Source organism: Arvicola amphibius, chromosome 9 (genome assembly GCF_903992535.2).
Source record: "Arvicola amphibius chromosome 9, mArvAmp1.2, whole genome shotgun sequence".
NCBI lineage: Eukaryota > Metazoa > Chordata > Mammalia > Rodentia > Cricetidae > Arvicola > Arvicola amphibius.
The window spans coordinates 15,847,655-15,870,816 of record NC_052055.2 but is presented as its reverse complement, the minus strand read 5'-3'; the positions used below and the strand labels follow the sequence as shown (position 1 = coordinate 15,870,816).

Here is a 23,162-nt window from a genome sequence, read left to right as displayed (position 1 = left end):
GGTTGAAAGCAAATGAACTGTGTACAGTGCTACGGATATGGCTTCTTCACAGGATGCCACTGGACTGCCTAACCAGGAAAGTTGGCAGGGCCTCTCACTTTGGAAGTCAGTGGTGCCATGCTCTGATGTCCTCTAATGTAATCCTATCAGTCCCTTAAGGATGTTGCCTTTGAGAGGTTTTTAAGTCACTCTCCCCGCATCTGTTTAACCGTTTAACCCTGAGAACCACTGAGGGAATCAGAAGTAGGCTGTCTCTCCTGGCGAGATTCCCCACAACCGCAAACATTGCAGGATGCATAGGAACAAGTTTCAACTGCACCCCTGTGCAGCAGGTCCCTTGGCCCAGGGGAACAGCCACTGACAGCCGGAGCCTCCGCTCTCCTCATTGACCCAGAATGCCGAGGGTCCAGTGGCCCAGCAAGAAACTACAGCACCACCCGGCCGCCACCCACTGTCCTCTCGCCTCCCGCCCAAAGACTGCTAGGTGCCCAAAAGCTTCTAATTGACACCTAAGGTCTCAATCACGGGTCCCTCCTCTCAAAGCTAAAAGAAACCTGCCGCAAGGCAGTCTGGGAGATGTAGTCCTCTCAAATTCCGGCATTCTCAAGATTCCCTCCCAAAGACGCCAGAAGAGAAGATATTCAGTCTGATGCCACGTAATCTGTATTTACAATCTCACTGAAGATGCAGAATTGAGCTCCAAGGAACAATTGGGCAGATTCTCTGGTTGGGACAGAGAGAACGGACTATAATTCCCATGATGCTTTGCGCGGAGCAGGAGCCGGCTGCTCGCTTTGCGTGACCGCAGCAGGTTGGTCCTGGAGCAGATGAGCGCAGAATATTTAGGCAAAAGCGAGAGGAGGGGGGGAGCGCGGGGCAGGAGGAGTACCTCGGCCAAGAAAATTATGCATGCGTTAGGCAAGCTCTGAGAGAATGGCTGTGGAAGGTAAGGGACGCTTGGGGCTTTTTAAGCTCCCTCTTAACCCGCGCACCCCAATCCACACATCCCTGAGGAAGCTCGGCTCCGGCGGGGAGGAGAGAAAAGGGGGAGGAGGCGGCGGGCCCCTTCCCATTCGTACCACTTGGTACTCACCTGAGCCCTGTAAGGCCAGGAGACGCTTAATTTGAGATACGTTTAGGTGCGCAGGACTTCAGGACAGGAGGTGGAGGAAAGAGCGCTCCCTAGCCCTAAGCAATGTGCTGGAAATGGGTGGATAGCGGGGAAGTCCAGCGCGAGGGTTCAGCCCTGACTTGCCCCTTTCCCTGTCCCCTCAGAGAGGGTAGGCTGGGTGGCCACCCGACTGGGGATGCTCGCTTTACCACCCAAACATAGAAGATCCTAGCCAGGTGCGTCATCCAGAAGGTTGGACTGCCATTGGGTCGAGGACCCCTTGCCGTGCATACCCAGCAGTGGCTGCAGCTGGTCTGCCCCTAGAATGAGGACGTCTTCACACCTGTTTCTGTGTAGTCCCGCACCAGGGTTCGCAAAAGTTCCCAGCATGGAAATGTAGCCAGCCGCTTGGATTGGGGAATTCTTTTCTTTGAAGACTGCCTTCCTCTTTCCTCGTGTAATATCGAACTTCGAATTTGCCATTTTGGTTGCACAGCCCTGCCTCTTTTGAACTTTCTGGTTAAGAATTAGGGCCAGGCAATATTTGAGGGGTCCTGGTTTCCACGTCACTTTCGCTTACTTTAGAGCATAGACATTTTTGTTTAGGGTAGTTCCTAGGGTGGGAAGGACATGTGGACAAGAAAGTTTCTGATGTCCAATTACAAGTCTCATTGCACCTCTATGAGATGAAATATGAGTGTGGGGTTACATGGGGAGCCGACCTTCGCTTCCAGAATTAGGGTTTCTTAGTGCACTCGGGGCTGGAGGGGACCTGAAGTAGGCAAAGGAAGGCATGGCTGCCAGCTACATCAGGCTCCTTGCCAAAGGGAAATGAGCCGGTTCCTTGTAGGCTTCAGACAAGAAAAGTCTACAGGGTTTCTTGCTTCTGCCTCACCCTCTGCCTCAAGAGACAGAAATATTCTGACTCTTTACTTAATTGAAGTAGCAACAGCCCGGGTCACACACTCAACACCTGTAAACTCAGGTATGGTGGCCTCTGGGCCATTTCAGGATAAGAGATTCTCAGCCTGAAGCCATTGTGTTCAGCTTTCTCAGCTATACCAACAAAAAATGGTCACCTCTCCAAAACACAATCTCCTGCCCTTCGGATAACAGATCGATGGTGGATAGATAGGTATATAGACAGACAGACAGACAGACAGATAGATAGATAGATATGATAAATAGATGAAAGATAGAAAGAGATGATAGATAAGTAGATAGAAGATAGATAAATAGATGAAAGATAGATCGATAGACAGACAGACAGACAGATATTCCACAGAAACAGAAAGCCAGCATAGTCTGCCAGAAGCTTGAGAAAAAAAGTCTGTTTATCTTCCCCACCTTTCCACCTTACCCATCAGGTGACTTGATTATGATCTCTTTTTTGTGTCCCCCAAGTGAGGGACACTCCCTCCTACTTGTTGGCAATCCACAGTGTTCTTAAAGCTAATTTCCTGGCCACTCTGAGAAGTATAGAAGAGAATCAGTCATATTTCTTGCCCTGTGCAGAATTGCACCAGCAAAATCAGACCTTACAAAAACAAGGGCTTTGCAAAGTGCCTGTAGACTTCAAAGAGCTCATTTTATGTTCTAGTGACTTCCTTGACTGAGACACCTCTGAAGTACACAGGAGGCCCTGGGCCCTAATCAGAATGAGGACTGAAGTAGATGGGTGAAAGAAGTGTTTGAAACTTTCCCTGGAAAGGATGCCTGCCTGTAGTTTTTGCTAAGAGAGTTCTTTCAGCAGGGAGTAGGACCTTCCTGGATACTCCCCCCATGGTCCTTCAAGACTCGGGAAAGAAAACATTTCCTCCAGGAATCTATTCCAGACTTCTAATCTTCTGCCTTTCTGAGTCATGGGGGCCTCCTGCTCGGATCTTCCCGAGCTCTAGTGCTTAAATCTGTCCTACACTTAATCCGTCTCTCACTGGACTCTGAGGCAAGGAAGGATGGAGATCATACACTCTAATTTCCCAGGCAATAGTGTAGACCTTAGCCCATAGCAGGCTTTCAGAAACTGCCAGTGGGTTGCACGGCAAACCTTCATGCAACTTTTTAACTGACTTCATGAGGCTGACCAAATGCCATCAAAGGGAAGCTTGGAGGTGTTGTTTCCAGGAAGGATCCCTTTCCTCGGCCTCAGTGTTTGAAGACTAGAGCCACTGTTTTTATCTGCTGCCCACAGTGGCATTGTCCTTCTAGAAGCCAATGCTACTCATAGAAGTGTGTGCCTTTGGACCATCAAGGTCCTAAATGCCCTCTTCGGTATGACCATCACAGACAGAGTTCCAAGGTCAAGACCAGACATTGACCAGTTTACACACGTTCACTGAGAAATAGTGAGTCAGGGAAAGAGGAATTTTATCAGAGGAACTGGAAAGGAAATATAGTATATAGTAACTTCTGGGCTTTCATGTCTCTCTCTGGAAGAAAAAAATGGACTTGCTAGTGCTTAATTATTGGGAATAACACAGTAGCAGACAGGTCCTATAGAAGGGTGCCTAGAATACAAGTTAACTACAAATGTTACTTATACTCACTGCCGTTCCTCTCCTTTAAGAAAAAGCCCTACTGCTTAGCACCTGTTTTACACCCTGACGTTTCACTTATTCATGCCAGCCACATTCTCTAATTAGTAACAAATTAGAAGGTTTTTATAATGTGTAACCCTCCTCTTAAGTAAGCTTGAACTTGTAAAAATGTTAATTGCAAATAGGGTCCTTACTCATTTTGCTGAATGTGTGGCTTCCTATTTAACATGGAAAAGGCTGCCCTTTGTTTAATGTTTTATGGCTACTGTGACACACACACACACACACGTATGTATATATCACATTGAATTTAAGAATGTTCTATTTATACTTTAGCCTAATTGTGCCTTTTTCTTTGTTTTGCTTTTATGGGTGCCTGGGGTTTTATATAACTGCCTTGAGTGTTAATGACTTATGCTTAGGTCTTATGTTTAGCCCAGTGTGTACCCTCTGTGAATGGATGGATGGATGGATGGATGGATGGATGGATGATTGAAAGGTGATGTACAGTTACTGGATGGTTTATTTCTGTACTTGCCCCATACACGCTTGCTTTCCAACCATGGGATAGGATACCGTGTTACGGTCTGCATTCTGTTGATATTGTATTATCATGTTGGCTACTTTTCAGTGGAGGAGGACCTCTAGTCACCCATTCTCCATGAATAAGTTCTACTTATTGATGTGAACCTGCCCATCAGAAATGAGTTGTAATAGTATACAGGGAGAGGAAGAAGTGGAGATCCATTAGAAGCAGTGTTGTATTTGTCCCTGTGGACTACAAGCAGTGCCTGGCACTTAGCAGATGATGATTGTTTCCTGAATAAACACATGATTCCAGAGCTAGAGGAGAAGGGTGTTTCTCCTTGGCTTTGGATCCTTCTCTACTCCTTTATCCTTAGTATTTTTTGACAAAGCAGGATGAGTGAGCATTCTTCTCTTCGTGTTTCTACGACAGGCAGTTCAAACAGAAGAGCTAGCTCCACTTAAATGGCAAGAAAATGACTTCCAATTTCCAGCACTAGAAGCTCCCCTCCCATCAAGAAAAGTATTTCAAATGGAAAGCTGTGTGTTCTAAATGACATTTATGATCTGAAATTTTGCTCTTAACTGATCATACGTTTATCAAATGACATTTTACCAGTCATTCAGAATCTGTACTTTTTCTGTAGTAAGAAAGAAACCCTGCTTATCACTGGATTCTTGGGAGACTAGGTAAACTGGAATAGAGGAAAGGAACCGATACTTGTAGTGAAGAGAAGCAGTCATGGGGGAATGGGTTTTGAGAACTTGTAAATTCTGACCTCACCTACCCACCTTGATTTGAGAACTGAACCCCTAGAATCCCTAGAAAGGGATAACTGTATGAGAGAACAATGCCAGCTTTATCACAAGCCAGTATGGGTCACCTTTCGAACTCTGGATCAGATAGTATGTGGGCATGTTCGCCCTGCTCCGAGGGTGAACTTACCCTTGTAGATGCCTCCTGTCTCTCTCACCGACAGCCTGCGAGCAGGAAGAACCGATTCCTGTAACTTCCTGGTATACCTCAAAGAAAAGGAGAGAGGGGCTGAGTGGCCCATGCCTTGTGGCTTTCACAGTCTTATACATAAGACTACTGTCCTCTCCCCCACCTCCCCAGGAGGGACTGTGATCAGATGACGAGAGAAGCCAGAACCATTCTAATGTAACCTCACTGTGCTGTGCGATGGGGAGGTGGCTTTCCTGTCCTTGTATGCCCTACAGTGCTAGGACTTTTACAACTGTTTTTCATGCTGTCTTACGTCTAACCCCTGTGTACTCTCTGTATGTATGAATGAATGGATGAGAGTGAATGGCTGGGTGGGATTATGAGGTTTTTTTTTCTCATTTTTTTATTAAAGATTTCCTTCTCCTCCCCTCCTCCTCCCCCTTACCTCCCCTCCCTTCCACCCATATCCCCGCTCCACCCCTCTCCAAAGACAAAGAGCCATCAGGGTTCCCTTCACTATGTTAAGTCCAAGGTCCTCCCAGCTCCCCCTAAGTCCAGGAAGGTGAGCAACCAAACTGACAAGGCTCACAGTGAGCCCGTCCATGCTGTAGAGTTCATGTTCATTGCCATTGTCCTTGGTTTCTCAGTCCGATTATGAGTTTTTGAATTCTACACCAACCACTATGCTGAAGGATACTGTTCACTTGCAGAAACAGTGAGAATGTGAACATGCTTCCCACTGTGTATCTCAATCTAAACTTTGTCAGTTCCTCCTCTTCCTCTTCCTCCTCCTCCTCCTCCTCCTCCTCCTCCTCCTCCTCCTCCTCCTCCTCCTTCTATTTGTTTTCTAGTTTATCAGATCTGAATCACCTGCCTCATCAGCTCCTATTGGTCACTGTTTTTGAAACTAAGAATGATGGCTAGTTTGGCTAGTTTACTCATTGCTGAAAATTCCTAGGGAGTGACTATGTGAACAAGAAACAAGGCCTCAGACTTTCCTGATTGGAAACTTGCTGTTTTGGTGGTTCCTGCCACTCCCATTGCTCTTGAGGCTTTTTTATTCAGACAGAGCTTGGTCTAATCCCACAGTTGCCTAACAGGGCCCAGCCCTTACTAAATCCTTTCATCTTATCCTTTCTTCCTCATTGACCTTGCTCTTCTTGTACAGCAGAATGAACAAGGGCAGGAATGAGGAAGGGAAGTGGTGAAAACCTTCACGGGGAACTGGGTGAAGGGCTGAGTCACAGCGGCTGCTTTGGTGGCATGTCCCATCACAGAGAGCGGTCATTGGGAGTCTGAAGCCTGTGCTTGACCTCCAAAGATGCTATGCCTTTGATTCATTAGGGGAAATGGGGAGATTGTTGTCAGCATTCATTTGTGGCCTCTGACAGGTTTTATATTTCTGGCAATGAGCATGAGAGTGCTGTTCATGTGCAGAGAATTTTGCCAGATATGGTGGCAGAAGGAATCAGGAAGGGCCCTGAGCCTTTCTGTTCCCCTGCCTACTCCCCTACCTACAGTTTGGTGAAAGAGAAGCCAAATACACTCAGTGCCGTAAGTGCTAAATAAAACGACAAGCCACAATAACGTGGGAGGTCTGAGAACAAATGGGGCATTTAGGGACAGGCTAGTAGAGGAGTAGCAGCGTTGCGTGAGCCTTTCATTAGAATTTATGGGTGGGGTAGTGGGTAAAGGGCATGGGATATGTATGTATAATATGTTCTTCCTAATAAGGTTCCTCCATTATCCTAGTAGTGTGGTTGTTTTGCTCTGTAGACTAGAAAGTGGAAGAAGAGGCTCCTAAGTCAACTCTAGCAAGACCATTTGGCTCTTGCCTGTGGCTCTTCGGAAACCATGGGAGCAAGGGAGAGAAACCTCATTCCTGGCTCCTGTCAATCATGCTGGTTCCTGGCTGATTTTCTGAAATGGAATGAAGCAGTGCCCACCGCTCCCCCCCCCCCCAAACAGGCTCCTAAGAGAAAAGGTAGCTATATTTAGTCTGGTTTTGCTAAAGTGTGGGTGCAAGAAGCTGCTTGTACAGCTCGCCTCCTCGAGTACGGAGAAGGGCGGTACAGCTGCTAGTGACAGCGGCGGCCCGCCTCACCGCCTCCCACAGCCCGCTTCCCATATCTCCGAGGCCCAGAGGAGCAGGTTGGCAAGCTGAATTTCTTTGCTCCCTGCTGCTTCTCAGTTTCCCTGCTGCTGGGGATGGTGTTTGTGCTGTTCTCTTAAGCACATCCCAAGTCTAAAGTGATTTGACAGATCTCTGTGGACTGCTATGGGTGTGGTCCTCAATTATCCTTGAAACCTGAGACAGAATGGGGCTCAAGGTGGCCAGCTTTTGGGCTCTTCTCCACCTCCCCATCTTGTGGTTGTCATGATGGAGCCTAGAGCAGCAGTGATGCCCGCTTTAAAGGTGCAACTTGTGTAGATAGACAGACTGAACAGTTATGTAGAGGTGCAAAGGACCTTCAGGATGTGTCTGGGCAATGCACTTAGCTTTATCTGAGGTTCTGTAGTCCATTAATCCAACGGGAGTACCAATAGAAATGACCTCATAGGCACAATAGGAGTGTTAACTTAATATCAAGGACATGTTTAAGAGGCAGGCTGGCAGGTGCTCAGTGAACGGTCATTAAATGTTAAGCCATATATGAAGGCCAGGCTGTCTATCTCTACTTAGTTTCCTGCCACACTCAGGAGTGTATCTAAACCATGTGACATAGTATCTGATTACCTAAGTATATAGTATTGGTTACCTAAGTAGGATGTTACCAACACAATGTAACTGATACATTATAAAATGACTTCAGCTGAAAATATTTTGATGTGTCGGTAATCAGATGATGTTCATTTACAGGGAAACAAAAAGATATAAACTTATGGGCTTAACTTTTCCTGGGAGACATTAAGTATATTTACCACAGAAAGGGCACCAAAGAAATGATTCTACCCCTAAGTACGTTTGTTGAACCAGTACACTTACTTGGGGTTTCTTACAGAAGCTTGGGTAAGGATTCATCTAAAGGAGCATGAGCAACTTAAAGGCAGCTACACCACCTAAGAAAAGCCAGAGGGAGGGACCTAATGAGTGGCTTCGCAATCTCTCCTGAGCCCTGTGAGTCTTTCCTTCATTGGACAAGAAAATTATAGTGGACCTATTCTGTTTTTCTTTTTCTTTTTTAAAAAAGAAAATAAAATATCTTTTATCCTTATACATACCAATCCAAGTTCCCACTCCCTCCCCTCCTTCCATTCCCTCAACTTACCCCCCATCCCACTCCCAATCCACTCCACAGAGAAGGTAAGGCACATTGCTTTGGGGAAGTCCAAGGCCCTCCCTACTATATCTAGGCTGAGCAAGTTATCAATCCAAAGAGAATAGGTGTTAGAGGAGGCCGCTTGTTGGTTCCCAACTGCTCATTCCCAAAATAATTACAAAGAAATTATATTATTTAAATCACTGCTTGGCCCATTAGCTCTAGCTTCTTATTGGGTAACTCTTACATTTTAATTTAGCCCATTTCTAGTAATCTGTGTATCGCCATGTGGCTGTGGCTTACCGGGTAAAGTTTTGTCTGGCTTTGGCAGGGCTATATGGCTTCTCTCTGACTCTGCCTCCTTTCTCCCAGCATTCAGTTTATTTTTTTCCCTGCCTACCCCTATTCCCTGCACAGGTCCAAGACAGTTTCTTTGTTAACCAATGGTATTCACAGCATACAGAGGGGAATCCCAAATCAGGATAGGTTCCCAAAAAGCAGTAGGGATAAATCCTGGTGTCACTGCCAATGGATCTGCAGTCTGCCCCAGCCATGCAACTATCAACCACATCTAGAGTGTCTAGTTTGGACCTTATGCTTGTTCCTTCCCAGCCCAGCTGTAGTTGGTGAGCTCTCATTAGCTCATGTAGACTGTTTCAGTGAGTGTACCTATCACGGTCTTGACCTCTTTGCTCATATTCTCGCTCCTCTAGTGAGCCTAATCTTGTGACAATCATGTCAGTAATCTGAAGCTGCTGTGAGATTCAGTGTGCGAGCAGGCATACCTGGCTAAGGAGAGCATCCCACAACAAGAAGCCATTGTTTCAGGAAGATGCTCCACAGAGAGCCATCTCTGACCTGAATATTTGCTCTCCCAAGCTTACTTAAAAACAGCAGTTTTATACGTCTACTCTCCTGCCCATTCATCACCCAGATACATGATATAGAGGCAAACTAAGAGAAATTCGTATCTTTCAAAACAGGAAAGATGTTAATGGGCTCTATAGAAAGCACTGTGGTAAACTGGTTAAATGCCTGTGGCCCGATTTTAAGACTGGGTTAGGTCAAATGAATCCTTCTGCAGCAGAAAACTGGCAACAATGTTGGCATGGTAAATGCCCAAAAGAAACGTGAGAACTTTCTAAAGGCTTAAGCAACATCTTCTCAAGTAGGCTATGGAAAGTCAAGTGCGAAATGAAAGATACTGTCTTGCTGGTATAAATCTTGATGGAGAAGATATACGACAAATAAAAATAGATTCTTTTTCTGTTCTATGAATTAGCACATATCTATAATTGTAGCCAAAATGTGTCTGAAGAGGACGACGTAGAATAAACGTACCTTCTCTTTCCAGATCAAGCATCATTACAATTGGCTCAGTAATATTTTCAATTATGCTCTAGTCTCCATTTGAAGTATATGAATATTCTCCTATTCTCTCTCAATATACATATAGATAGATAATTTTACTTATTTCTTGTTCTGTCTTTTATGATCCCATAGTAATATTTTAAAGCTTTTTTAAAACGTGGTTTTCTTAGGTGTGATTTTTATACAGTAAAATTTTATAGTTCTCAGACTTTTGGAAAGCACGCATACGCCAGTAACCAGCAGTACAATGAAGATCTCGGACAGTTCTAACACCTCGAGAAATTTGTTCATACCTTTTACCCATAGCTCCCGACGACACTGGTCTGGAGTCCGTCCCTGTGATTTTCCTCACCTAGATGTCACATAATGGTACCGTACATCTCGTTGCTATTCGAGATTGGTGCCTGAGCAATATTCTGTGGAGTGGAAACACTGGCTTTTACCGAGGACACGTGGATTGTTTCTAGTAAGTGGTGGTTATTACTGAACCACTGCAAGCAGCCACCTATACTTTCTGTGGCTTTCTCATTTCTCTTGTGTGAATGAGAGTGGGGTTTTTAAGTTACATCCACTGTGGTCTTCAAGCAAGTGTTTCAGGAGCAGGGAAGATGGCTCAGGTGGTAATGTGCGTGGTGTCCAGGTTAAGGACTTAAGTCCAGATCCCTACTCATGCAAAACCTGTGTGTAGTGGCCATATCTGAAACCTCGGTACTGGAGAGGTTTGGTACTGCGGGTCCTAGAGTTCATTGGCCAACCAGTCTCACTGAATTGACATTCCAGGCTCAGTGAAAGACCATATAGGGACAATAGACACCCAATGTCAACTTCAGGCCCCCCTCCCCCCCACACACACAAACAATAGCTGAGAACATGAATGGAACAAGAAGACTCCTTATTCCCAGGTACAAGAGGAGAGGGGACTTACCATTTTCTTCCGTTGTGTGTGGTGGGTCAGCCTTCACTGTTGTGGCTTAGGAGCCGCTGTGTAGGCATCTGGATGTACTACTCTAAGGGGCGCTCTGATCCTGCTGTCTGGGGCTGAGTAAAAGAAACAAGGGAAAAGAGGGATAGCGGCAGAAGGCAAGGTGAAAAGGGGGTTGAGAATAAACCTGATCAACTTGACAGTTTCACGGATATAGAAAGTCAGTTTCTGTTTCCTTCTCCCTCCAGGGCACCTTCCTGCTCTCACCTCTGTTACCATTTCGTTTTCCAGAGTTCTGAGGCCACCTCTCTGCGTGTTAGGGATGAGAATTTCCTACTACTGCTAGGCAATTCTTTGGAACTCCTGCCTCCCTGTGACTGTAGTTTGCTTGGCCAGTTTCTAAATTGGATCTCAATAGCCGGTTGCTTTGGCATCCCTGTGTTTGCTGGAGCTCACCCCCAAGCCGGTCGCTGTTAAAATCACACAGCCTGGCTTCACAGGGCACAGAGCTTTCCAAAGTACGGTTGGTTTCTTGTTTGAGCTACAGTCAGTCAGCTGGCTGCTGGAGCCGAACTCAGGATTTCTTTGTATAAAGGGGCGAGGAGTCTCTGCTTCGAGGTCACATCAGTTGGTGGTAGAGCTGAGATTTAGAACTGGGTGACTTGGTTCTTTTATTGTGGCTTCTGTGGAGGGGGTGCTATAGAACCCACTTTGAAGGAGTTTATAAGTGGGATATTGAGAGTTGTCTATGGAATTTGTATTAATATTTCAAAGGGACCCAGAGTGTGTTTTAAATTAAGGACACAGCAACCAGAGCTCGTGTGGTGGTGTAAAGGAGCCTAGTTGAGGGCTCACTATGATGACAGGTTCAACTCTTTCTTCCCAACTTCCCAAATTTTATTTTTTGTTAATTGATCTCCGAAGCTTCTGAATAGCCAAACTAAATTAAGGTTAAATTTTAAACCCTTTCCCATGAATTTTAAAATCTTCATAGTACTAATATGAGAAAAAATTCTCATAAAAAGATAGATAAGGGGGATAACCTTGAGGCTCAAGAGGCGCAGTCCCGCACAGCAGAGACTCGTCCTGACCCTCCAGTCGTCCGACTTGGGTATCGCTGCAGGATCCGGAGTACGCCCGAGGACCTCAGGAACCATGCCGAAACCACACAGCGAAGCAGGGACTGCCTTCATTCAAACCCAGCAGCTACATGCAGCCATGGCTGACACCTTCTTAGAACATATGTGCCGCCTGGACATTGACTCCGCACCCATCACGGCCCGCAACACTGGCATCATTTGTACCATTGGTCCTGCTTCCCGGTCTGTGGAGATGCTGAAGGAGATGATCAAGTCGGGAATGAACGTGGCTCGTCTCAATTTCTCTCATGGAACTCATGAGTACCATGCAGAAACTATCAAGAACGTGCGTGCAGCCACAGAAAGCTTCGCCTCTGATCCCATTCTTTACCGGCCTGTTGCTGTGGCTCTGGACACAAAGGGGCCTGAGATCCGGACTGGACTCATCAAAGGCAGCGGCACTGCAGAAGTGGAGCTAAAGAAGGGAGCTACCCTGAAGATCACCCTGGACAACGCCTACATGGAAAAGTGTGATGAGAACACGCTGTGGCTGGACTATAAGAACATCTGTAAGGTGGTGGAAGTGGGCAGCAAGATCTACGTAGATGATGGGCTCATTTCACTGCAGGTGAAGGAGAAAGGCGCTGACTTCCTGGTGACAGAGGTGGAGAATGGTGGTTCCTTGGGCAGCAAGAAGGGGGTGAACCTCCCTGGAGCTGCTGTGGACCTCCCTGCTGTGTCAGAAAAGGACATCCAGGACCTGAAGTTTGGGGTGGAGCAGGATGTAGACATGGTGTTTGCGTCTTTCATCCGCAAGGCAGCCGATGTGCACGAGGTTAGGAAGGTCCTGGGAGAGAAGGGCAAGAACATCAAGATCATCAGCAAAATCGAGAACCACGAAGGTGTCCGCAGGTTTGATGAGATTTTGGAGGCCAGTGATGGGATCATGGTGGCTCGTGGTGACTTGGGCATTGAGATTCCCGCAGAGAAAGTCTTCCTGGCTCAGAAGATGATGATTGGCCGATGCAACCGCGCCGGGAAGCCAGTCATCTGTGCCACACAGATGCTGGAGAGCATGATCAAGAAGCCCCGCCCCACCCGTGCTGAGGGCAGTGATGTGGCCAATGCGGTCCTAGATGGAGCAGACTGCATCATGCTGTCAGGAGAGACCGCCAAAGGGGACTACCCTCTGGAGGCCGTTCGCATGCAGCACCTGATTGCCCGTGAGGCGGAGGCCGCCATCTACCACCTGCAGTTATTCGAGGAACTCCGCCGTCTGGCGCCTATCACCAGCGACCCCACAGAAGCTGCTGCCGTGGGCGCTGTGGAGGCCTCTTTCAAGTGCTGCAGTGGGGCCATTATCGTGCTCACCAAGTCTGGCAGGAGTGCTCACCAGGTGGCCAGGTACCGCCCGCGTGCGCCCATCATTGCCGTGACCCGCAATCCCCAGACAGCTCGCCAGGCCCATTTGTACCGTGGCATCTTCCCTGTGCTGTGTAAGGATGCAGTGCAGGACGCCTGGGCTGAGGATGTAGACCTCCGTGTGAATTTGGCCATGAATGTTGGCAAGGCCCGAGGCTTCTTCAAGAAGGGAGATGTGGTCATTGTGCTGACTGGGTGGCGCCCTGGCTCTGGCTTCACCAACACCATGCGTGTAGTGCCTGTGCCTTGATGGCCCTCTGGAGCCCCTCTTCTAGCCCCTGTCCCATCCCCTTCCCCATCCCATCCATTAGGCCAGCAACGCTTGTAGTGCTCACTCTGGGCCAGAGTGTGGCGCTGGTGGGCTGGGACACCCGGGAAAATTACTGTCGCTGAAACATGGAATAGAGCCCAGCTGTCTGTCTATCATATGGCCCTACCCAAGCCAGGGGTGACAGAGGAATGCAGAATTGGAAACCCTCTGGCTTTATCACAAAGGGGCAGCAACATCTCTGTGTACTTTGCTCCTGTAGAAAGTTGCCCAGAGAACTCCCAGCCCTGGCCTGGAGTCAGGAGACAGCAAGAGTAGGGGTTTAAGGCATGGGGCCCAGGTTCCTGTAGAGATGATAACCTCTGGCCCCGGGCCGGACCTGCTTCCCCAACAGCTTTGGCCTCCCCCACTGCTCCTTGCGCACTTCTCAGCGGTCACTACAGTCACACCCTCCACCTCCCATTCTACTGTGCAGCATCTCCAGGCCTGTTGCTATAGTGCCCACCTGAGTGTCAATAAACAGCAGCTGAAGCAAAAAAAAAAAAAAAAAAAAAAAAAGATAGATAAGAAACTAACAGAAATAACTAGGATTTTAACAGCTTTAATTGTGGTATTAGGAATCGGGACACTTTTTAGCCAGTAATCCCTGGTTGATGGCCAGTAGCAGTTCTGAATAATCTTATGAAATGGGTATTACTATTATTTATATTTCATCCATGAAAAAATAAGGACCAGAGAGATTAAAACATTTCCCCAAGATTACCAAAGGTAGAAAACGGTGGTTTGAGAAGTCTAACTACATTGGATAACTTCAGTGTCTGCTTCATTGTTACTAAGCATGGCTGCTACCCAGACATAGCAACCCTTGGGTTTTGTATAAGCAAATCACTATACCTAGAGTAGCACACGCTAGCCTAGTACATCGCAATAGTTGTTGATACAAATAATCAAAATATTAATTAACAATTATTTGCATGTTTTTGAATTTAAGAGACTGATTAACCTTGGGCCCCTTAACCATAGCACTTAACTAGGTCAATGATGGGGAGGCATTGAAGACAGCAAGCAACACTGTCCCAATTTTGGAAGGTATCATTGCTTTCTATTTGCTCTTGGCTGTGGGATGTTTGTGGTCATTGTTAAAGGCATTGAAAGAGACGCTGCTTAGACGGAAGTGTGTTTTCATTGGATGGTAAGGCAGGTCTTGGTGACGTAAGGAGAGCATTCAGGTTAATTGTGGAAATGTTCTCTAGCATGCTTTCCCGTTCTCCTTACTCGCTGCCATCACATTGGCTTAGTTACAATCTGCGTCCTTATTGATTACTCCTGGGATGCCTCCACCTAATTTTCAGTGTGTTCTGGTTACAGTCTTTGATTAAGTAGCCATTCAGAAGCACTGCATTTCTTAGTTAGATACAAAGTGACCTCTACGGTTAATACTTCTAAGCAGTATTTTTTAAGTGAGAAACATAATTCATTATTTTACATGGAGACATAGACAGATATTCTCTATATGCCAGGAACTGTGATTTGGACTTTCATGAAGTCTCAGGGTTAGATTTCCTGTTCTAGGATAGTGGATCATACTGTTGTTTTTATCTTGGTTTTGGTGGAGTACATTCCCCAGTCTTTTGTAAAGCATCCTGAAGAGGGAAGCTGCTGGGGAGGTGAGCTGCAGAGATGTGGCTCATCATTTTATTTTCCCTTTGTACTTAACTGATAACTTCATTAGTTTTTTTTTAAGTTGGAAATTTTCTTCCCTTACAATTTTGAAGGGTTGAATATCTTATTTCCATTCTTGAAAACAGGAGAAATCTAAATGCACTTTGGTTCTTGATCATGTATTTGTGTGAAATTTGTTTTTTCTTCTTAAAATTATTAAATGTTCACTGTAATCATAATGTTCAGGAATTTTGTAAGACTGCACATTGGTACAACTCTGTTTTCATCTATTGTGTGGTATATTTTGATCTTGGAATTTGGAAACATACCATTCATTTATGAGATTTTATGAATTATTTGTCTTTTGTCCTTTTTTTGATCAATTTTTTTTCTCATGACAGGGTTTCTCTGTGTAGCTTTGGCTGTCCTTGAACTTGCTCTGTAGACTAGGCTGGCCTCGAACTCATAGAGGTCTTTTTGCTTCTGCCTCCCAAGTGCTATGATTAAAGTCATGTACTCTCGCTGCCTGACTTTTGTCCATTCTTTATCTCCTGCTTTTGATATAATAAATTGTTGTACTGGCTCCTATTTTTAAAATCCTGTTTGCTATTTTTCATCTGCTTTTGGCTTTGCTTCCTGTTATTTTATTTTTATTTCTAGTTTCTGTAGCATTTCACATTTCCACTGTTACTTTTTAAAATTTCCAGGCTATTCTAGTTTTTGAAAAATCTTGTGTATCCTATATTGTGGATGTAATAAGTGTTCCAATATTTCATTTACAGTACTGAGGATAATTTTATATTTTAGCTGAGCTTTACATCTCTTCTCATATTTATTTTCACAAGAGCCACACACCCATTTATTCATTTTAAATGTTATCTTATTATACTTGAGTATTTAGGTTTTCTGCTCTTGGAAGAGCCTACTTTAAGAAGTGAAGGAAGGGAACCTTTCTCTGGGTGAGAGTGGTTTTCACTGATTCTCCTGAGCCAGCCAGTTAAAGTCAGGATGTGGAAAGAGGTCCTGCTTGCATGACAGCATGTGGCTCTTCCTTCATGAGCTGGTTACCTGGAAAAAGTCCAGCATTTGATTTCTAACACCTGGGCCCAGAGTCCATGTCTTTTATTGCATCTCTTTTATTCACTTTCAGGTATTTTCATATCAAAATGTGTTTCATTGTGTTATTTTGATAAAAATCAGTGACATAAATGCATACATTATAGTTTTCATCACTGAAGAGGAGTTTTTCTATGAAGTTTGTAATCTTACTTTGTTCACTGATGTGTTTAAATTTCTAGAAGAACATCTGGTTTTTAGTAGATGCTCTGAAAATAATTGTTGATTCAGTTCGGATTGTGTTAGCAGTATCAGGCTTTCTGAACAATACATAGTGGAATATAGGTTAAATCCCAAGTTTCATAACCACCTTTCTCATGCATTTGACAAAAATGAGCATGCCAATAATGCATTCAGTCCTAAAAATGTTCCTGTTTATTAAACTTCTTGGGGCAAGCACATATATCTTATATTTGAGGTTTGGAAATGCATTTTAGAGAAACCGATCATAGTTGATCTGTAAGAGGAATGTGCTGGAGAGGTTGTGGGGAAAATGGAACACTCCTGCATCGCTGGTGGGAATGCAAGTTGGTACAGCCCCTTTGGATGTCAGCATGGCGATTTCTCAGAAAATTAAGAAACAACCATCCTCAAGACCCAGTAATACCACTTTTGGGTATATATCCAAAGGATGCTCAATCATGCCACAAGGACATGTGCTCAGTTATGTTCATAGCAACATTATTTGTCATAGGCATAATATAGAAACAACCTAAATGCCCCTAGACCAAATAAGGAAAATGTGGTACATTTACACAATGGAGCACTACACAGCAGAAAAAAAATAACGACATCTTGAATTTTGCAGGAAAATGGATGGAGCTAGAAAACATTTTGAGCGAGGCAACCTAGACCCAGAAAGACATAAGTGGGTTTTAAACATAAAGCAAAGAAAACCAGCCTACAAACCACAATCCTAGGGAACTTAGACAACAATGAGGACACTAAGAAATATCTAGATCTAATCTACAGGGGAACTAGAAAAAGACATGATCTCCTGAGCATTGGGACCTTGGGAGAGGGTTGAAGGGGAGGGAAGAGGCAGGGAGGGGAGCAGAGAAAAAATGTAGAGCTCAATAAAAATCAATTGAAAAAAGGAATGTAGAAAAAGCTTCTATGGAGTTCAGAGCTGATGGACTCAGGAATCCTGTGTGTATTTATGCAGTAAGATTGCAGCTCTTTGAATCTTGATTCCTGCATACAATGTGCTGATTGCTCCCAGAGACCTTTCCCATCTGTTCCTTTGTGCTGAGTGGCTCTTTTTAAAGTTAGAATCGAGGAGTATCCTCAAGGGCTAGTGCACAGATGTCTCTTTCTGCCCCTACTAGTTCCCTCTCCTCTCTGCTTCTACCCAAGAGTTCATCATTAGAGTAGAAATGGGGCGGGGCGCTTTCTACTGTCTAACTTGCCTCTTTGGGGGCATCAGTTGTCAATCACAACTCAGTCATGTGTCTGGTCATGTTATGTAGGCGATTGTTGCTTGTCCTTCATTCTGACATGTGAACTTTAGCTCTAAGGGAGGGAATCTATGGACTGAAGATCCCCTGAGGGGGAACAAGAAGAGACTAACCATATTGAAAGATAATTGTCCCTAAACCTTTGAACTTCTGGTAGCCGGATAATCCAATGCTAGGTGTATTTGTTAGTAGATGAGTGAAGAAAAGAAGGTTGTATTAGAAACAGAAAAGTTAGGAAACTTGAGTGTCTGAAAATATTTAGATGAAGACAAACCATTCAATAGACACGGAGGGAAAAGAATAATGTATTTAGCTTTATATGTAGCTCCATGTATGTTTAGACCAGGAAATAGTTCACAAACATAAAGTTTTGAAAAACTAATTTAGTAAATGCTATGTAGAGCAAGATAATCTTAGAAATTCAAGAATTTTGAAGCATTATACAACACAGAAATATTACCTTGTTTTAAATTAATGTTTTAAAATTTGTCATCACATGGCTATTTTATGTCTCCTTTGGAAAGAAAAAAGAAAAGATTATCCATGGATTTACCTTCAGAAGACAGCCACTATGAATATTTGGCATGTTTTATTCTAACCTCTACTCTGGGTGGTTTCTGGTTTTGCATAGCAGTCATAAGACATTCTGATCTCTTTTTTAGTGCAAATCTTAGGTCTTTGGTTAAGGTTGACTGTGGTTGTGTTCGGATAATGCATGTCTGTGATGTATTCTTTTCTTGTCATGAGGCTGAATAAGCACCGCCTCAGTTCTTAGCTTGAATAAATTCTCTATGATACTTTTAACATGAAACACTGTTGAGATCAGAAAGTGAGTAACCCTTAGAGGATAGAAGGGGGTTGTGTGTGTGACAACTGCTTAAAAATAGCATATCTGATAAAAAATAACCAGAAGCACAAAGTGGCTTGGGGGGACATGTAAAGCATAGATGTGACTTTAAGGATCTTCAGATGGGAAAGAGCCTCTCAGTGACTGTAGGACACGTTATTGATGGGTGGTAATATTTATTAAATGTGCAGTCATTATTATACATAAAGTGATGATTTCCATGCCAAAAGAAGAGTCTTTATACCCAGAGGCAAGAAAAGGAAACTGTAGCAAAGTCACGACTGAACCCCCTTTGAAAATACCAGTTTGGTTTGTGTCATCCTGACAAGATCTTACACAGACCTCCCCAAGTACCATTCCCAATAAATGCTAAACCATGCGATTTTCATGAGTCCCTTCTATAAGTGACATACTGTGACTCAATTAATTTATGATCCTGGAACTGAATGTGAAGAACACAAAAATCGAAAAACTTTGAATTCCTCCTATGTAGTCAGATTTTCTTTGGAACTCCAGCTCCCAAAGAATGACCTGGAAACTTCTTATTAAGTATGAAAGCTTTGACTTAGCTTAGGCTTGTTCCTAACTAGCTCTTATAACTTAAATTACTTCATTTATATTAATCTACATTCTGCCACATGACTTGTTACTTCTCCCCTCCATACTCTAAGTCTGCCGACTTCCTCTCCATCTAAATGGAAAATCCCCCAGCTCTTGGATTCTTTCCCAGAGTCTCCATCTCTGCCCAGAATACCTGCTTACCTCTCTTACCTAGCTATTGGCTGTTCAGTTCTTTATTAAACCCATCAGAAGGTGCCATAGGCAGATGAGGTAAAACAGAGACACATCTTCACAGTGTGCAAAAAGATTATCCCACAATACCCCCATTCCTCGCATCCTCTCAATTTCCTCATTTAACTCATTGTGCAAGTCAGAGGTCAGCAAATGAAGGCCTGGATAGAGTTCTTTTGCAGTATCTCATGTCCATTAGTTTACACACTGTTGTTTTGGTATCATGAATGCCAGATTCTGCAGTTCTAACAAATGGTATGATCTGCAAAGTCTAAACTGCTTAATTCCTGTTCCTTCATAGAAAAGGATTTCCAGCCCTGGATCTAAATGAATGACCTGCAAATACCTTGCCATCATGATTACCTTGGTTCTAGCTTTTCACATCCAGAGAATCCAAAAGTCTCTAAACTTAGCTTTTCCAACTTCAATTTTTTCACTCTACAGATGTATTCTCCATGGAGATAGGATCAGTTTTTAAGTCTTGAAACACCAGATATGTTTTTTTTTTCATTTCAAACCCTGCAAAGGCATCCAGCTCTTGATACTGATAAAAATCCAAGCCCTTACAGGAGATGAGAAACTGTGCCAACATTTGAAGATTTTTTGACCCCAAGAGACTAGATTTTGTTTGACATAATGTATGTTATATGTATTCTATGGCTTAGGAAATACAACACAAACCTCAAGGCTCAGGTAGGATGCTCAGATTGGCTTCTCTTCCTTAGATACCTTCCTGTAGATTTAGACTTCAAAAGGCTTGATCAGCATTTCTCATTGTGTCTCGTGGAATGTATAGTATCAGTGGGCTCCTATTTGCCCTAAGCTTGCTTTCTCTTCTTGGCTTCAGGTAGCCTCTTGTTCTGAGAACACCTGCCATATTTGATTAGTAATGCACTTTTAGGACCTCACTGAATCTTAATTAACTCTTTCAAGGCTTCATGTCCAGCATGTTTCTGTTGGGTGTTAGAGCATCAGCGTGTAGGTGGGTTGGGGCATAGAACAGACCCTAACACATATGGATCGTTTGATTCTCTGTTGAAAGCTAGGGTTCCTTTGCTCAGAAAAATGTAGAGATATGAACTGACAGAAAAACTTGCATGTAATTACAGGTTTTGCAGTTCTCTGTTAAGCATGGATATAAGAAGCAGCCTTGTAGAGGAAAACAAACTCCAGAGAGAAGGAGAGATAAACATTTGAAAGAAAAGGGCCACCCTATTTGTTCATTCATTTTCCTTTTAGTAACTGTTGACTGGTGCTGTTCAGAGTGCAGGTTCTGTGTTAGGGTTATAACACTCCAAGATCCTTGCTCTTATTACTCAGGGCTTTTATGTAGTGATGAGCTGCGGGCCGCATTCCTGCTGCCCTGCTCCCGGCCACCGGCTAGCTTATGCCCCAAAATAACAACACACAAACTGTGGGGGGACAGACAGAAAACAAGCACGTGTGCCATTCACTATAGAGCCCACCAATGACTATGTAGCTGCCTACAGAATGAATGGGTTGGGTTATTATCAGGAAGGTCCTTAGTGTGCAGCTGGAGATTAAGAGGTGTGGATGACCGGAAATCTGCTGCACAAGTAAAAGCCTAGGGTTTATTTCTGCAAGAGGGCTTTTGTGACTTAATGTCACCAAGCAGAGCCACTTTCTCTTGACCAGTTGCTTGTCATATTCGTGTCTGCTGCTGGCATGGTAAGCATTCAGATTTGTTGTGGTTAGCCATGGCCAGATCACCTTCTTTGATTTGAATGTCTCTGAAATTTCTAAATCTTGGCTTCTGGGGGGGTGCTGTTTGTCGTTTCAAACAGCTGTGCCTCTAAACTCATTGACTTTTTCAGATATTGGTAGTTGTTGACTTTAGCCTGATGGAGACATGGAGCCAGCGCTTGTTGCATGGCAAATAAAGAAGCAAAAAAAAAAAATCACTATGCATAGCATCTCCATACATAGTGTGTACTCTTGAACAGAAAGACCTAGAAGAACCTCGGCCAGCAACTGGACAGGCTGAGGAGACTTCAGAATGTTGAAGACTGGTTTGGGGATGAAGAGCAAAATCTTACCATGGCCTGCAGGGCCTTCCATTCTTCTCTGTCTGCCTGGAGAGCTACCATTCCTTCCCTTTCTTTCCTACTATGCACTTTCTAGGTGTCAGCAATTTTGCTGGCCAATAAGGAGTCACTAGTGAGTGTATCTGATGTGGTCCATGCCTATAGAAGATAGAAATCTAGCAGAAAAGGCAGTCATAGAAGCAAAATAACACAAGGAATGAGTTCATGTGCTATACATTATAGAGGTATGCACAGTGCTGCCAGGCTTGTGTGTGATGTGGGGAAAGTCTGGAAAGGAAAAGGAAACCCTACCTAGTATAGGGTCTAGAAAATCCTTTCCTGCGAACATGCTAAAATCCATTGAGACAAGCTCCAGCCAGGTGGATGGAGTCATCTTTACAAAGTCAATGAAGTTATATAAACTCTGGCACATTTAAAGGAAGAATGGCACTATGGGAAGCTAAGAAGAAGTAGTTACCTCATAATTAGATGCAAGTGTTGAGGGAAGTTATCGTTTAAGGCAAGAGGTGAGAGTGTTAATAGACTTAATGGAAGTAGCCAGTTGCCTGATTAAAGATGCAAAGTTGCGCCAAAAAGGAGGCCTTAGCTGAAATGAAAACGAGGACACCAAGAGATGCCCCCTTCACTACTTTTGATAGCAGCAGCAGCAGCAGCAGCCATGGGCGCAAATAGTTGAGTTGCTAGAGTTTTTCTGAAATGGAGCTGTGTGTTCTTGACTCCCCCTCCCGGCACCTCCATTCTTAAAGATGGAGCTAAATAGTAACAGTTGGTGTTTACAATGTTGTAATGGCCGTCATATTGAGAAGTGACTGGATACATGTTTAGAAATAATTTACACCACCATAAAGTGAATGGCTAATCTTTTAGCGTGGATTCTTTAGACTTTGGCTGTTTGCTTTTGTACACCAGCCAAGAAGACCTAGACCAATGAGACAACTGCTAGGCTGTTTTAGAAACATCATCTGATTTGAAAAGCTAAGTGGGAATATAAATCTTTCTTAAATACACCATCATGTTCTCTGCTGTTTTCTGGTGCTTTTGTTTCTTTGGTTATCCTATAGCTGAGCGTGCAACTATTTGTGATTAAAGTGTCCATGGGATACATACTCACCAGGGCTCAGCTGTAGGGTGGGGGCATAAGGGCTTTGGAATATTTGCTGGCCATAATCAATTAGGGTCCTGGTGGATTTAGCATATAAAGGAGCACAGTTATTGATGCTCTTTAGAAGGATGATGTCATGAGGCACTACCCCAAGTAATGTGTGTTTTGAGAGTCCAGAGTGGGGAATGGTGGTCTAGAACACAGCAGAATTTTGTTATGATTTTAGGGTGGAGGCAGAGATCTAGCCCAGGGCCTGCTCATGTTCAACACGTGTTCTGCCACCAAGCTCAGCTGTAAGCAATGACATCTTAATATACATACCTCATCTCGAAGGATATTCATTTAGCAGTATACTGAACGTGAATATTATCGCTGTGTGTTTATTCATGCCTTTTATTGAAACAACATGAGCTAAGGGTTTTTTTTTCTGCTTGAAATATTTAATAACTACATAATTGTTCAGGGAGAAAGGATTCCAGATTTCTTATGCTAATGCCCAGGGCCCTACTTGCTCAAAGCAATGACACCTATATTATTTTTCTGTCAAATTTCCATTACCCCTCTTCTCCAACCAGATAGAAGCCAGGATCTTGTACTTTCTTTTTTTATGGATTTTTATTGAGCTCTACATTTTCTCTGCTCCCCTCCCTGCCTCTCCCCTTCCTGCCTCTCCCCTACC

At 44.1% G+C, this 23,162-nt stretch overlaps 2 protein-coding genes across 3 annotated transcripts in view; both read left to right on the top strand.

The window, feature by feature from the left end:
- The first annotated feature begins 811 nt into the window (after positions 1–811).
- The window catches only part of Samd12 (sterile alpha motif domain containing 12), a 389,239-nt gene continuing 366,888 nt past the window's right edge, over positions 812–23,162 (top strand). For both annotated transcript variants that reach the window (XM_038344117.1, XM_038344116.1), the window contains exon 1: positions 812–946. In XM_038344117.1, the coding sequence (XP_038200045.1) occupies positions 934–946 (13 nt within the window). In that variant the 5' untranslated portion in view covers positions 812–933. The remainder of the gene's footprint in view (positions 947–23,162) is intronic.
- On the top strand, positions 11,819–13,978 carry LOC119823978 (pyruvate kinase PKM). Its single transcript, XM_038344115.1, has one exon. The coding sequence runs from the start codon at positions 11,828–11,830 to the stop codon at positions 13,421–13,423; it is 1,596 nt and encodes a 531-aa protein (XP_038200043.1). The 5' UTR covers positions 11,819–11,827; the 3' UTR covers positions 13,424–13,978.